General features: G+C 40.8%; 1 protein-coding gene across 2 annotated transcripts in view; it reads left to right on the plus strand.

Moving 5' to 3' along the window:
* Positions 1–8,389: 8,389 nt before the first annotated feature.
* Positions 8,390–14,636, plus strand: part of Pnpt1 (polyribonucleotide nucleotidyltransferase 1) — a 35,682-nt gene continuing 29,435 nt past the window's right edge. The window contains exons 1-5 of one of the 2 annotated variants that reach the window (XM_006998007.4): positions 8,390–8,651; positions 11,094–11,154; positions 11,841–11,915; positions 12,558–12,663; positions 13,514–13,563. In XM_006998007.4, coding sequence (XP_006998069.1) covers positions 8,482–8,651; positions 11,094–11,154; positions 11,841–11,915; positions 12,558–12,663; positions 13,514–13,563 — 462 coding nt within the window. In that variant the 5' untranslated portion in view covers positions 8,390–8,481. The remainder of the gene's footprint in view (positions 8,652–11,093; positions 11,155–11,840; positions 11,916–12,557; positions 12,664–13,513; positions 13,564–14,636) is intronic. The other variant, XM_042285527.2, reaches the window with a different exon arrangement.

The following is a 14,636-nucleotide window of genomic DNA, read 5'->3' on the forward strand; positions in this document are numbered from 1 at the left end:
TTGTCGACAGCTTCCTCAAGTGCAGAGCTGAGGCAGGAAAGTGCAGGACCCAGGGAGAAGATTGCTAGCACACAAGCAAAGCCAAAGCCTGTGGGAACGGCACAGTCGCCCGAGGTCCTGCAAGTCCACAGCTGCAAAAAGAAATCTGAGAAAAAGCTCTTTCCTATTAGAGAAAGGACCTTTCTAAAGCAAATGTTTTCGGTTTACCCCACTGACTCCTGATGAGGTGTGGGAGTGTAGCCCTGAGGGGTTAATTGCCTCTGGTGATAAGTTCTGTCTGAGAGCTCATGGATAAAAGAAAGCAATCTGGCTTCCCTCAGTGATGGACTATACCCTGTAAACTGGAATAAATCCTTTTCTCCTCCTAAAGTTGCTTTTAATCATGGTGCTGGGGAACTGGGCCAGGTGAGGCCTGATTAGGGAGGTGCACCTGTCCTAACACGAGCCCAGGGATAACAAAACCTCCCTGACAAGAGAGCAGAGGTCTGAACACAAGCTGCACAGACCCTGGAAATGGAAATGGAGAAGGGACAAATTCCTCCCCAGAAGGTGCAAGACCTGGGGAAAGCTGCTAGAGTTTGAGGCAGATTCAGGGGAGAAAGCCTTCAGAAGCAGAAAAGCTGCCACTGTGGCATCAGGAAATGCTTCTGGGGCAGAGGGAATAAACTGAGACCAAACTGAGAGCTGTCTGGGAGAAAATCTCGCTGAAGGAACTGTGGGAAAGCTGTTTTAAGTGCTTTGGTTTTTAAGTGCTGTCTGGCTAAGGAAGGTGCCCACCTCAAATGCATGCTGGTGGGGCAGGTGCAGTTCTGATCAGGGGCCAGAAAAACATCTATTCAAGCCAGTTCAGGGTGAATGGAAATCTTCCCATCTCCCGTGGTTGGCAGCTCAAAATGCTTGGTTCAAACCTCCTGGATGAAAACTTTGAAAGCAAGCCCCGTAAAACAGAACAGGAAGTTGACTCCTGGACCTGAAAAGAACTATGGGAAATAGAGTCCATAAAGGTAGCCTGTAACAGTGGACTGATATAAGAGAAATGCGTTCTGGGAAAGGTAGTTTTTCTGCTAAAGATGGCGACAGTGCCTAGAAAAAACTTTTTTCAGCTCGAAAAAATGTTTATAGTAAACTTAAAATACAGCTTTTAAAAGATTAAGAAGGAGCAAAATCATCTATGAGGTTGTTGAATGTTAGTTCCAAGGAAAAGTTATAAGAATACTAAACTTGGAGCTGTACAGGTTTTTTTTGTTGTTGTTGTTGTTTTGTTTGTTTGTTTGTTTTGTCTACTTTGGGAAAATACCTTATTTTCCCTAATAGCTGTGTTACGGTAGTTGGATGACAAAAAGCTACCTATAAGAGCAAAGAAAACACTTTAAAACCCTTAAAAAAGCAAGGGAAGGGCCGGGTGTTGGTGGCGCACGCCTTTAATCCCAGCACTCGGGAGGCAGAGGTAGGTGGATCTCTGTGAGTTCGAGGCCAGCCTGGGCTACCAAGTGAGCTCCAGGAAAGGCGCAAAGCTACACAGAGAAACCCTGTCTCGAAAAAAACCAAAAAAAAAAAAAAAAAAAAAAAAGCAAGGGAAAGCAGTCTGTACACTGAACTTTGTTTTAGATATGAAGAAACTTATGGGCAACTAAAAAGTTCTTTGCCTTTTGAACAAACAGCCTGCAATGAATGAGTCCTCTTCAAATCTAATAAGGGGACAAGGAAACAGGCATTTAAAAAGGAATAACTGCTTTATAGACGGAGATCAAGCTTCAAAAAATCCAACTGTCTTACAAAATAGAGTTGCTTCATAAGAAAACAATGTTAAATCAGGATGTTTGCTTAGTGGATGCACTAATGTTTGTGAGAGCAATCTGAGTTAAATAACTCACAGTTAGAATGTATCACAGCTGCTAGCAATAATAACATTAGGGGTTGAAAAGTTAATGAAGAATATGAAACATGAAAGCACATTTACGTTCTTGACTCCTTTGAATAGTAGCAGTTTTGTGAAAATATTGGGCTCATAAAAATCTATCGGAAACACCAGCATTGTTAAAGAACTCATGGCAAATGCAGCTTTAACTCCTGGTGGAAAACTGCGGAGCTGCCAGCTGAGCAGTTCAGAAACAGAATGTTCCTTACAAGGCTTTCCTTCTCTTTTCTTTCTTTGTGGGTTTGCTGTAAACTAAAATAGCTCTTAACAGAGTTTTTAGAAGACCTGGAATGCATAAAGTACTGTTTAGCAACAGAACTCACTAAATCCCAGAGTTAAGAGAGCCATTAAAGAAATAGACTCTTGTTTCAAAAGAACTCTCAGAACTATCAAAGCTAATTATAAGCTCTGAATTTTAGAAATGATTTGCATTCAGCCTGTCTAATTAAGAGACTCTTTCTAATAGTGATAATAATTGGGCTGGGCAGTGGTGGCGCACGCCTTTAATCCCAGCACTCGGGAGGCAGAGCCAGGCGGATCTCTGTGAGTTCGAGGCCAGCCTGGGCTACCAAGTGAGTTCCAGGAAAGACACAAAACTACACAGAGAAACCCTGTCTCAAAAAAAAAAAAGAAAAAAATAATAATAATTAAGAGTAAGAAGTAGAAAATAATTCTGTCTTGTTACATTTCTTCTAAGTGTTCAGAAATCTTTTAGGTGTCTGCTAAGTTAGATATATGCTAATGGTAGCCCTATAGAGTTTGCTTAATAGTTCTTAGGAATATAAGTGTGTAAAATAGATCTATAGAATTTAAGACATGTAGTAATAAGTTTGTAAGAGGTAAAAACATGTAGGAAATAGCCATGATGTAAGTTTAAAGAAGTATATAAGAAATACATTTGCTAATATAGTCTTATAGAGTTGTAAGAAATAAGTATCTGTTAATATGTTATATGTGAGTTTGTGAAAAAGTGTAAATTTTGAGTGTGAGCCTATGCTTAATGTATATGGTGAAGGAACCTGAGACACAGAAGATAGTATCCTAGGAGACTGCAAGCTGGCAGTCTGAGCAGGTTTCAAAAGCTCTAGAAGCCACTAAGAAGCTAAAAATGGCAAATGTCAGAACCAGCACAACAACCACAAACAGGCATCTGCAGCAGAGATCCACTGGAAAACCAATGCAATACAGAAAACCCTGAGATAGCAGCAAAAACAGCGCAGTTTAAAATGCCACTGTAACCAAAAATGTCTCTGGTTTGAGAAGGAAAGTCTCAGAGATGCTTGTCTGAACTAAAATTGCTAATAGCACAAAGGTTTGGGTTGTAAAATGTCTCTTCATATTTGGAAATAGAAGTCTAGTACCAGAATTTTTTTTGAACTTTTTGAACTTAAAAAAATGAAATAAAACTACAAAAAGGTTTTGGTTATGGATTTCTTCATATTTGGAAGGCTGATACCAGAATTTATTATTTAAATTTGGGGACTTAAGAAATGAATAATAGTGATTTCATTGCAATGGGAAAAATTTGAATTTACTTATGGTGATGACCTAGGAACTGTTTTATGGAACTGTGTATGTAAAAATGGAATTACTTATGGAACTGGTTTTGTGTTACAAATGGAACTGTCTAAACAGAAAAGTTTGGGTTTTCTTTTAACTAGGTTTGAGGTTTTGTTTTTAAAAAATTATATATGTATATATATATATAATTATATATATATATAATTATATATATAAGGTAGTTACAAGTGAATTAAGGTTGAATGTATGTTTGCAGAAATTATGTTAACCTATTGATATTAATGCACCCTGGTTTTGTGAAGTTAAGGAAATATTTAAGTTTGATGTGAAAATATCAGAAGCTTTTCTTATGTTCTTTTAGCAAGAAATTCAAATGGTTCTATAAAGAGTTTAAGTTGTAAGACTGAGAAAATTGTAACTATTTATAGTACCATTTATGTTAGTTCAAATGGTTCTATTAAGAGTTCACTTTAAGGTGTAAGATTGTGAGAATTGTAACTATGTACAGCAATATTTATGTTAACCTGTTAATGGTAATGATGAAGCTAAGGGATTCTTTAAGTTTGCAGCTGCATTAAGAGTTTTTGGTTTAAAAAGGGCTGGATGCAGCTAAAGACTGCTGTAGTCACCTTGAACTCAATCAAAAAACAAAATGTCAGCCGGGTGGTGGTGGCGCACGCCTTTAATCCCAGCACTCGGGAGGCAGAGGCAGGCGGATCTCTGTGAGTTCAAGGCCAGCCTGGTCTCCAAAGCGAGTTCCAGGAAAGGCACAAAGCTACACAGAGAAACCCTGTCTCGAAAAACAAAAAAAAAAACAAAAAAAAAATGTCATCTTTATCATCCTCTTCTCCCATATTGGGAGGTGTGACAGCTATGGAGATTGCCATGAGCTCTTAATGAGGAGTTGTTTTTTATATATTAAGAAAGGGGGATCTGTGGGAACCCATTTTCAAGTTTCCTAGTGGCTTTACCCAGCAGGTCCTCATAGAGAGGATGATTGGACCATGGGCCTGAGTGCAGGTGTCTGAGACGGTCCATTTGTGGCTGTGCTGGGGGGAGGTCTTTTGCTCCACCCCTTGGCATTTCTGTAAATACCCTGGGGCAGAGACAGTCGGGCCGTAGGAATAGGTTCCAGGCCCTCTTGAGGCTGTTCTGTATTTTCTGTTTATCTCCACATGCTAAACCCTTCTATCTAATATTTCCTGAGACTCATACTCAAGAGCGCTCTGGGGAAATGTAGGGGTGGTGGGGAGCCTCCCCCGGCCCCAGTCCACACTATCTCCCCCTTTTTTGTTTTTTAATTTATATGTCTGGAAATCATGTTGAAGAGATCTAACAGGGCTTGTCAATCGCTAGAGGGTGACTGGAAGAAGGATGAGAATGAACACAACAGCTAGAAAAATGCCCAAATTGCTAATAAATCACCAAAGGTGTTTCCTGTCAGAAAGGAATTTAAAGAATTCATACATCTTTTCACTGCCAAGGAAGCTGAGAGAGATTGTAGCAGAGCCTCTGGGGAAAGGGCAGCCCAGCCCTTGAGCTGGAGAATTCAGGGTCAAGGGCAAGGTATGCGAGCCACACCCTGTAACAGACAGGGACTGAGGATATTGGGAGAAACTGGCAGCCAGGTCCAGCTTTGATATGTTAATTAGGCTCCTTAGCCTATGGTCCTGAGTTTGAAACTTAACATTTCACTCTTTTTGCTGACAATAAGTGAATGATCAGGGAAGAGGAAATCCATCCATGACTACATTCTGCTGACATTGGGGTGTGGTAGTTAGGGACCCAAAAAGCGGGAAGGTTGACCAAATCCAGGAAGAGCAGTTGTTTCACTTGTCCAGGCTCTTTGGGAATTTCTGTTCCCAAAGCTGGGAAGACTGTTAGGCAACAGCTGGAGCAGTGTGTCGTCTGTAACTGATTGGAAATCATCTGGGACAGGTGCATAGTAAGCAGTGTGTAGTCTGTAACTGATTGGAAGTCAGCTGGGACAGGTGCATAGTAAGCAGTGTGTAGTCTTTAACTGACTGGAAATCAGCTGGGACAGGTGCATAGCAGGGCAGAACATAGTTAAGTTTTTTTTCTTTTAGGTGTACATTTGAAACTTCCATGTCCATGGTCCTGGTAGCTGAGGGAGGAGAGTCCCAAGCCAGGAAAGGGAAGAGGTCCCGAGTTCCCACCCCATAGGAACAGGCAGATAGGGAAACAGGCTACTGACTGACAGTACTTATCTAGAGTCTATTTGAGAGGTGGATCCAAGTAAATTCCCTGAAGCTTACAAGAACCTTTTCTAAGTTCATAAAAAGTTCCAGATATGTTGGCATTACCATTGTTTGTAATCTGTACCACTGTGTGTAAATTCACACTGTAGCCAGGCAGTGGTGGCACTCGCCTTTAATTCTAGCACTTGGGAGACAGGGGAAGGTGGATCTCTGTAAGTTCAAGGCCAGCCTGGGCTACAGAGTGAGTTCCAGGACAGGCACCAAAGCTACACAGAGAAACCCTGTCTCAAAAAACCAAAAGAAAAAAAAATTGCATTGTAGAAAAGTCAGTTAACTGATGTCTGTAAAGAGCTGGAGTTGATTCATGCTTTTGAATCCTAGCAAAAGCTGTATCTTTCGGTTAAAAAGTATGAACATTTTTTTTCCTCTGTCCAGAGAGCCAGATATAGATTGAACAGATCACCATGCAGCACACACCACATGTCTGCCTGGGGAAAGGACAGGGCATCTTACTCAGTACTGAGTTCACCAGAATGACACATGGGATAAAGGGTGCATGTGCCAAGCACACAGACATACAAGCAAAGACACAGAGGCATGAGAAAAAGTGGAACATTGCAGGGCAGTATGTTCAGTTTATTTGGAGTATAAAAAGGAGATAGAGATAAACAGATTGGTAAATTAAAGTTCATAAAAAACCAAGTAGAAAACGAAATGTTTATACACCATGAGAAACAGAAAGCTACTGAAATTTGAAGTGAGACACCTTGTATTTGAGATCAGAAAGCACCACCTGGCTGTGATGTAAAACTTTGTAAGATTTTGTGTGTCCTTGCACTTCTGTGGAGATCAGAGTTCAACATGCTGGAGTCGGCCCTCTCCCTTTATCCTGTGGATTATAGGAATCAAGCTCAGACCATCACATCAGGCTTGGTGACAAAGCGATGAACCATCTTGCAGGCACCAAAGCAGTGTTTTAAAGTTGAATAGGCTGTGTTCTTTCTTAAGAAAACTCTCTTGCATGCCTCAGTGTCCCCCTGATACTTTTAGTTACAATGTTAGTAAATGTCTACAAATGTATAAGATGTAGACTCATTAGTCTTGCAGTTTTTGGACAGTTATCTGTCCCAAGAAAAAGTAAAAAGTAAAATAAATGTATATCATTTCAAACCAAACTACAAACTAATTTATACTTTGATTAAGCATATCTTAATGCAATGATGTTTACTTTAGTAACATTGCCACACAAAGAACACGGTTATATTATTTTGATGTAGTTTAATTTGACTATGAAGGAAAAAAAGATAAGAGAAAAGGGGATATAAGAAACACTGCTAGTGGATTTAGATGGAAGCACCTTTAATATTCTCCAAGAGTCATAGAGAAATTCCTTTTAAATTACACTGTAGCTGTGGAACATAGTTAGAAAAACTATACTTCCAGAATGTGAAAACCTCAGAAATCAGTTTCAGTTGCTACAATCACAAGAATTTAAGTCTTTGTGCTAACCCTAAAACTGCCCAGCATAAACATACTGTGAAAAAAAGCTCTGGCATAGATTTCAAAGCTTGTATTAGCTTTTGAGTCTATGACTCAATTACTACCATTCTAATCATTTTAGACTGACATAAGGAAGTAAAGATAGACTCCTTCGCCATTTTTATGCACCTCTCCAACATTTACAACTGAACAAAAACTAAATTTTTCCAGTTCTCAAAAAAGAGCTAATTTGTTTTATTTTGTTTTGTTTGCTTATGTATGTGTATATGGTATTTGTGTGTGTGTGTGTGTGTGTGTGTGTGTGTGTGCGCGCGCGCGCGCGAGTTGACATGTGTGTGGATACATATGTGTATACAGGTGCACCGGCATGTGGTACGCACGTGACATCTGCCTGTGGAGGCCAGAGATTCACATACGCTGTCTTGCCTAATAAGGCTCTACTGATAATTTGCGGTTGGGGATTTAGCTCAGTGGTAGAGTGATTTTTTGAGTAAGGGTCTCTTGCTAAACCTGGAGCTCTCAGGAAAGTCTAGCAAGCCAGCTTGGTCTGTGGATTTAATATGAGCCTCCAAGAGCTGGAATTACAGGCGGCTGCCACTGGGTGAGAGGGAGATCTCTTCCAAAGCCCTTCCATAGATACGAAGCTAGTCCTTACTTAACCGAACCAAATAATCATGTTTTGTTCAGTACTAAATTTTTTTTAACCATAATCAGGGCATTTTTTTAAAGATTTACTTTATTATGTATACAGTGCTCTGTTTGCATGTATCCCTGCAGGCCAGAAGAGGGCACCAGATCTCATTACAGATGGTTGTGAGCCACCATGTGGGTGCTGGGAATTGAACTCAGGACCTCTGGAAGAGCAGCCAGTGCTCTTAACCTCTGAGCCATCTCTCCAGCCCACTAATTTATTGTTACATATATTTATTAAATACGTTGTTCTAAGACTTTCTTTTAAACCGTGATAAGAGAGAGAGAGAGAGAGAGAGAGAGAGAGAGAGAGAGAGAGAGAGAGAGAGAGAGAGAGAGGAGAGAGAGAGAGAGAGAGAGGGGATTATTTAAAGGGCTTTCTTTAATTCTGTGTAATTTCTTAAAGCTATTTATTTTTCACTAGTAAGGTCAGAAAAAAAAGGGGAAGAAAAGCGGAACAGAAACGCATCCCGGTGGTTTGACCTTCTCGGGCCTACGTAGAAGGCCGAGGCTGGCTTCCCTGGCGGTGTCTAGGCTCCCCAGAAACGAAACCGCGACAGGCCCCGCCCACATGGCCCCGCCCACACGCCGGCTGGCCAATGAGGAGCCGCTCGGGCCGCGCGCGCGGGTGTCATGGCGGCCTGCAGGCAGTGCTGCTCTTACCTGCGGCTGCGGCCGCCGGGCTGCGGTCCTCCCCGCGCCCTCGGCCGGCCCGGGCGGAGTCGGGCACTCACCTCTTCGCAGGTGCGAGAGCTGTGGAGCAGCGCCGGGGCGCGAGCGGTGGCCGTGGACCTGGGCCACAGGTAAGGAACAGCGTGACTTGGCGGACTTTCCACGCGGTGGCCCGTCCCGCCAGCCTTGGCGGCCAAATCTCCCAGGGTGGGACTCCGGCAGCCTGAGTCTCTTTTAACTCTCTACTCCAAGCCTAAGTTCGAGATTTCCTCCTCCGGATCCGAAGTCTGCCTCCCTGGGCCCTCCCCTCTCCCACGCTGCCCGCTGCCCGTTGCTTCTTGATCCAGCCCCGAGCTCTGTGGTGGATTTCCCTCCGAGTCTGACCTGCCCGTGCCCCTGACACCCTTTCTCTGTATCTTCCGAAACCTTGGCCTCTGAATTGGGAAACCTGCCACCTCGAGGTACCCCATTGTCTGTGCCCAGCTCAGTTCTGCCAAAAGCGAGGCTAGTGGGAAGGGACCGTCGTTTTGTTGAATACAGTTGTATGATAAACACAGCCCTGATAAACCTGTAGTGAAGGTACTATTGCCTTGATTTTGTAGTTAAGATAACAGAGGGTCAAAAAGGGTAAATTTCTCAGAATTAACAAAGCTAGGGAACCTGCACACAGACACACACGAGAAAGAGAGACAGAGAGAATATGAGAGTGTGTTTTCTCCCTGAAGCGCTACTTTCTGTGGCAGGCAGCTGTCCCTGCCCTTCCTTGGCATCTTTCCCATCTCACCAGGTCCTGCTCATTGTGTCATTCTTATTTATTTTATTTTCAGAGTATTTAGGTAGGCATTCCCTCACATGGTTTGACATATTAAAACTCCAGAGCTCTTCCCCCAGTTCCCATAACCCCCAGTTTCAAACCCCAGAGGCCATCCATGTAGTATGGGTCCTCTATGCATTTGGAGATATTTTATACATATAATGTTGAAAAGTAAATTGGTAAGAGGCAAAGTGAACAACAACAAAAAAATCATAAATTCAGTAGTTTTCTTGGCAACCACCAAAAGTCCATGTTCCCGAAACATAATCATCCTGTCTTTCTGCATTATCAGAATTTATTGAGTAACAACAAACTCACACTGTATCAGTTCTGTTAACCAAAATTTGCCAAGTAGTTCTACTTTACCTTGATACATGCTGGCTATTGGCAAACATGGTGTTTTTTATTCCGCTGTCAGTTACTAATATCAACTGTCAGAGTACACCTTACATCCCACACTGTAATAATAACTGTGTGTTTGTATATATGTAGGTGGCAGGGTGACTACAGAATCAACTATGCTGAGTATTCAAGGAGTTGAAGAAGACTTACTAGACAAAAGCAAAGAGCTAGGACAGATAGCGGCTGCTGCTGTAGTCTCAGCTGGACAGCTGCTGGAGGCCCGGCCACAGGGTGGGCAGTTGAGGAGTTGAGGGTCATAACTGAATTCAGATGGGTGACATGCAGATATATAGGCCTGCAACAGTTTGAGTGGTGCATGCCAACCAGCTCAGCTGGAGCCTTGGGAACAGTCGGTTCTCTGCTGATGAGACAGCAGATCCATGGGCTCATCACAGATGTCCTTCTGGGGTCCAGGAGAGAGAGCTGCACCCTTCATTGGTTGGCTGAGTTTGATGAGTTCTTGGCCCTGTTTTTTTCTTACACACCTTTAATATACCTGTGTGCTCATATATATGTTCTCAAAATGTTTGATAAGTTTGTAGGTCATACCTTTTTGCTTCTAGAACTAAGTTATGTACACACCTGTGCCTTATGGATGGTTCTAGACAGGAGCTGGTATCTGCTTGCATGAGTTACATCTTATGTGTTTGGGCTTTTAATGCACATCAGAAAAGACATTGTTTAATCCAAATTTATGGAGATTTACTCCTGCAGCTTTTTTCCCCAAGAGTTTTAAATTTTTTGTTTTAAAAGAGCTATTCCTAAAAGGAATAGTGTCTATTTTGAGTTTTTACTTTTGTGTATAGTATGTGGCCATCCAGCCATCTCCACACCTTTGATTGAAAAAGACTATTCTTCCACCATTAAATTATCTTGACACTGTTGAGCATGAAAGTCATTATTTATTAAGTTTTAAGTTAGCATTCACAATACTATTATTTATCAGAAGATAAAAGTCTTTATTATTTTTAATATAGCATAATAAAATACTATTATATATCAGAACATGAAAGTATTTGTAGTCAATATTCAAAAGTGTATACTTTTTCCAGAAAGTAATGAGGGAAAATTTTAAGGTATTTTAATTAGGGAAGAGAACAGTCCATGTGTTAAGGTTTCTACAGCGAATGAGTCATGAGATGGGACTACCATTAGTAGTTAGGAATCCTGTTTCTCCCTGACCTGCTTACCCGTCCTCCAGGTGAGTCCTTTGCCTTGGTTTCTATCATCCAGTTGCACTTACATCTCCTGCATACTTTGGCTTTTTTTTTTTTTTTTTTTAATATTCTCCAATTATTTTTACTAAGCTAAGACATGTACTGGTGTCATTTTGCATTAATTTTTTATTTTTAAACAGAAAATTAGAAATATCCTCTGGAAAACTGGCAAGATTTGCAGATGGCTGTGCTGTGGTACAGGTAAGAAACTAGTCTGTATTTTAAAGTCAAAGTGTGGCTGGGTATCTGTGTGCCATCATAAGTCATCATATGGTATTAGGAATTAGTTCAGCTACAACTAAGTATTTCTGTGTCAGAACCATGCATGCTAGACCAGCAAAGTCAGTGTTGGATCTATTAAATAACCTTTAGGAACTCGTCCAAACTTTGGCCTTTATTATATTCTGTTAATAAAATCTATTATGCTTTTGTTCTAGAAAAGGTGTTTTTATTATGCTTTTTATTCTTGAAAAATTTTCTTTATAGTGTAAATTTCCTCATAAAGAGTAAAAAGTATGATTCAATTCATAGATGTGACTAGGCCATTAGCCATTTCTCCATGTGTAAACCTCAGTGAGTATTCTAATACTGATCATGGTCAGATAGAAAGGATTAATATTGCACTGGCTACAGTCATGGAAGAAGAGCTCTTCTGTTGAGCCAGGTGTGGTGTTGCAAGCCCTTAAACCCCGCACTCTGGACCTCTGTAGGCAGAAGAAGGTGGATCTCCCAGGCCAAGGAGGGCCACATAGTGAGACATGATTTCAAAGATAGAGAGAGAGCTTTCATTGAGTTTATTTGGAATGGGGATTCATTCAATTGCTGTTTACACATTAATGTCTGATTTCAAAGAAATTTACTGGTATTTTTGTATGTGTTCAACCAAGTCAGGCGATACTGCAGTAATGGTCACAGCGGTCAGTAAAACAAAACCCTCACCTTCCCAGTTCATGCCCTTGGTGGTAAGTATTTGCTTATTTATCTGCCTCCAGAATAGTATAAATGTAGCATTTGTAACACCCTGTCAAGTGTCTGAAGTTAAAACTAAACTACACAACAAAGGGTTGCCCTTACATGTTTGAGACTGTGTCAGTTAAGAGGATGTGAACTGATGGCTAAGAGTGAGCTTATTTCATTTGTTGAGGTTGACGAGCTCGTTGGAAGTGTGCAAGTATGTTGGTATTAAGGAAGCAGTGATTCGTTGTCTTTGTGGGTATTCTTCCAGTTTAAGTGTGCAATTATATGTTAAGTGAAGAATTAAGTAGGATTTTTGTGTTTTTCTGATATGCTAAGCAGAAGGCAATTGTGTCTCACAGGGTTAATGCACAAAGTGGGGAGGAAGGGGCACTATTGAGTGGATCAGGGTGAGCTGCTGTGGAAAGTCGTGAGACTTGGCAGTCACCTGGCTGCCAATGAAGGGCTTATTTTCATCAGAGTTGAAGCACTCTATATACTCTTCTTCCCCTGAGTCGTTTAAAATAACGCTAAAAGCAAATTAAATATTATCTTCCTGTCCTCTAGAATATGTTGTCAGCACCTCAGGAAGTTGGTGCTCATGTAGCGGTTCTTGGGATGTGAGACTTAATTCTTCACTGCTACTTCAGGTTGACTACAGACAGAAGGCTGCTGCAGCAGGAAGAATCCCAACAAACTACCTTAGAAGAGAGATTGGCTCTTCTGACAAGGAAATTCTTACAAGTCGAATAATAGGTAAGATATAAGCAGGGGTGCTGGCCTTCTCCACGGGGCTTCTTTCCACCCTGCTCTGCAGGGTCTCCTAAGCTTCCTCTCGTCCTGTGTCTGTGGTTGTTATCTACTGTCAGGTGTATGCTTCATGAGAGGAAAAACCTGTGTCTTCACTGTCAGATTCTTACACCTAGTGTAGGCATTCAGTAAAGACTGACCATGTCTGTTCTCCGTTAAATGTATCCCTTGTGGTTTTTCATTTTTATGTTCAACTTAGTAACTCCTAAAAGCATTGTATTTATCAGCTATTGAAGTATGTCTATCATCTTCCGGGTCTTTTTTGAGAAGGAAGAGGCATGAGTATGTGGGTGGGTGGCTGTGGTGGTGGTGAGGGGTGGGGGATGGAGGGGTGGTAGTGGGTGGTGGTGATGGTGGTGATGAAACACTAGGCTATTCACATGCTAGGTAAGCACTGTCCTACTAAGTAAAGTCACCAGCCTAATAATATTCCAGCTCTTTGACATCTACAAATACTATGGGATCATTGGTAGTCTACAGCTTTTCTACCCAATGATTGCTAGCTTGTACATTTTTTTTTTTTTTTGCTTGTACATATTTATATACATTCCTCAGACAAAGTGAACCAAATGAAGGTTTTCTTTGTGTTTGCTTTTGATCTTCAGCCTCTTCCTCTGATTTGTTGTTGGGTAATTATCTGTATTAATGAAAGTGTTTATATCTATCGGTGTTTTTCTTAACACGTCTTTTTGTTTGTGTCTGTGACATATTCAACAGCTGTCTATTAGTTCAGTAGTTTTGAATTCTACAGCAGCTCTGCCAGGGCCATTTAATATTTTTTTCTTTGTTTTGACAGATCGTTCAATTAGACCTCTCTTTCCAGCTGGCTATTTTTATGATACTCAGGTAAATTCTGCTTTGGTTTGTTACCAGATAGTATATTTTAAAATTATTTAATCCCTATAACTTTTTAAACAAAGCTTTATAAAGAATTTTTATGGTACTTAAGACACTTTAAAAGGCAGTACTTTGAAAAACTGTGTGATTGGTGTCATTTTGAGCTAATGCCAGAGTTATGAGTATGAGTAAGGGACTGTTGGGAACTCTCTAGCAAGGCTGAACAAGAATCTGGAAAGTTCTGTGTTAGGAAATAAATGAGTGTATATACAAGTGTGATAGTTATGGGTGTAGCCAGACTAGGTGGCTGGATTTTGTAGGTCTAATTTATAATAGTCCATTAGGATAATCAACATAACTATTTGTTTTGATTTGGTAAACAACATCTAAATCTCTATAGCTCAGTCTGGGTTTGAACTCTGTGCATAGCCTAGGCTAACCTCAAACACATGGCAGTCTGTCTGCCTTGGCCTTCCAAATGCTGAGATTACAGCAATGAGCCATCATGATCAGCTTATCACAATTAACTTTTTTTTTCTGTTTTTTCAGGACAGGGTTTCTCTGTGTAGCTTTGGAGCCTATTCTGGAACTCTCTCTGTAGACTAATCTGGCCTTGAACTCACAGAGATCCACCTGTCTCTGCCTCCCCAGTGTTGGGATTAAAGGCGTGTGCCACCACTGCCCGGCTCACAATTAATTTTTATAATACATCTTTATTTCTAGGTCTTCTATTATATTTTATACTTTTTGAATATTCTTTTCTTTCCTCAAGGTGCTCATATTATTAGTTAGGTGTACTTAGAAAGCCATTTTATTAACTGCACTAGTATACCTTTGAGAGGACCTCAGAGCCTCAAGGAAATTATTCTTTTAAAAATTTAACATAGGTACATCGTTGCAATATAAACTGATAATAATACAAGTACATAGCTAACATTTACAGCTACGGTCGCATATCTAGTATTGTCACAAGTTCTTTACATCCCACATTTCTGGAGTTCTACAGAACTCCTCAGGAAGATGCTATATTGTTTCTCAAAGAAACAGAACTGAATATGCGACTTGGTAGTAAAAGTGAAGCC

Source organism: Peromyscus maniculatus, chromosome 10 (assembly GCF_049852395.1).
Source record: "Peromyscus maniculatus bairdii isolate BWxNUB_F1_BW_parent chromosome 10, HU_Pman_BW_mat_3.1, whole genome shotgun sequence".
Classification (NCBI taxonomy): domain Eukaryota; kingdom Metazoa; phylum Chordata; class Mammalia; order Rodentia; family Cricetidae; genus Peromyscus; species Peromyscus maniculatus.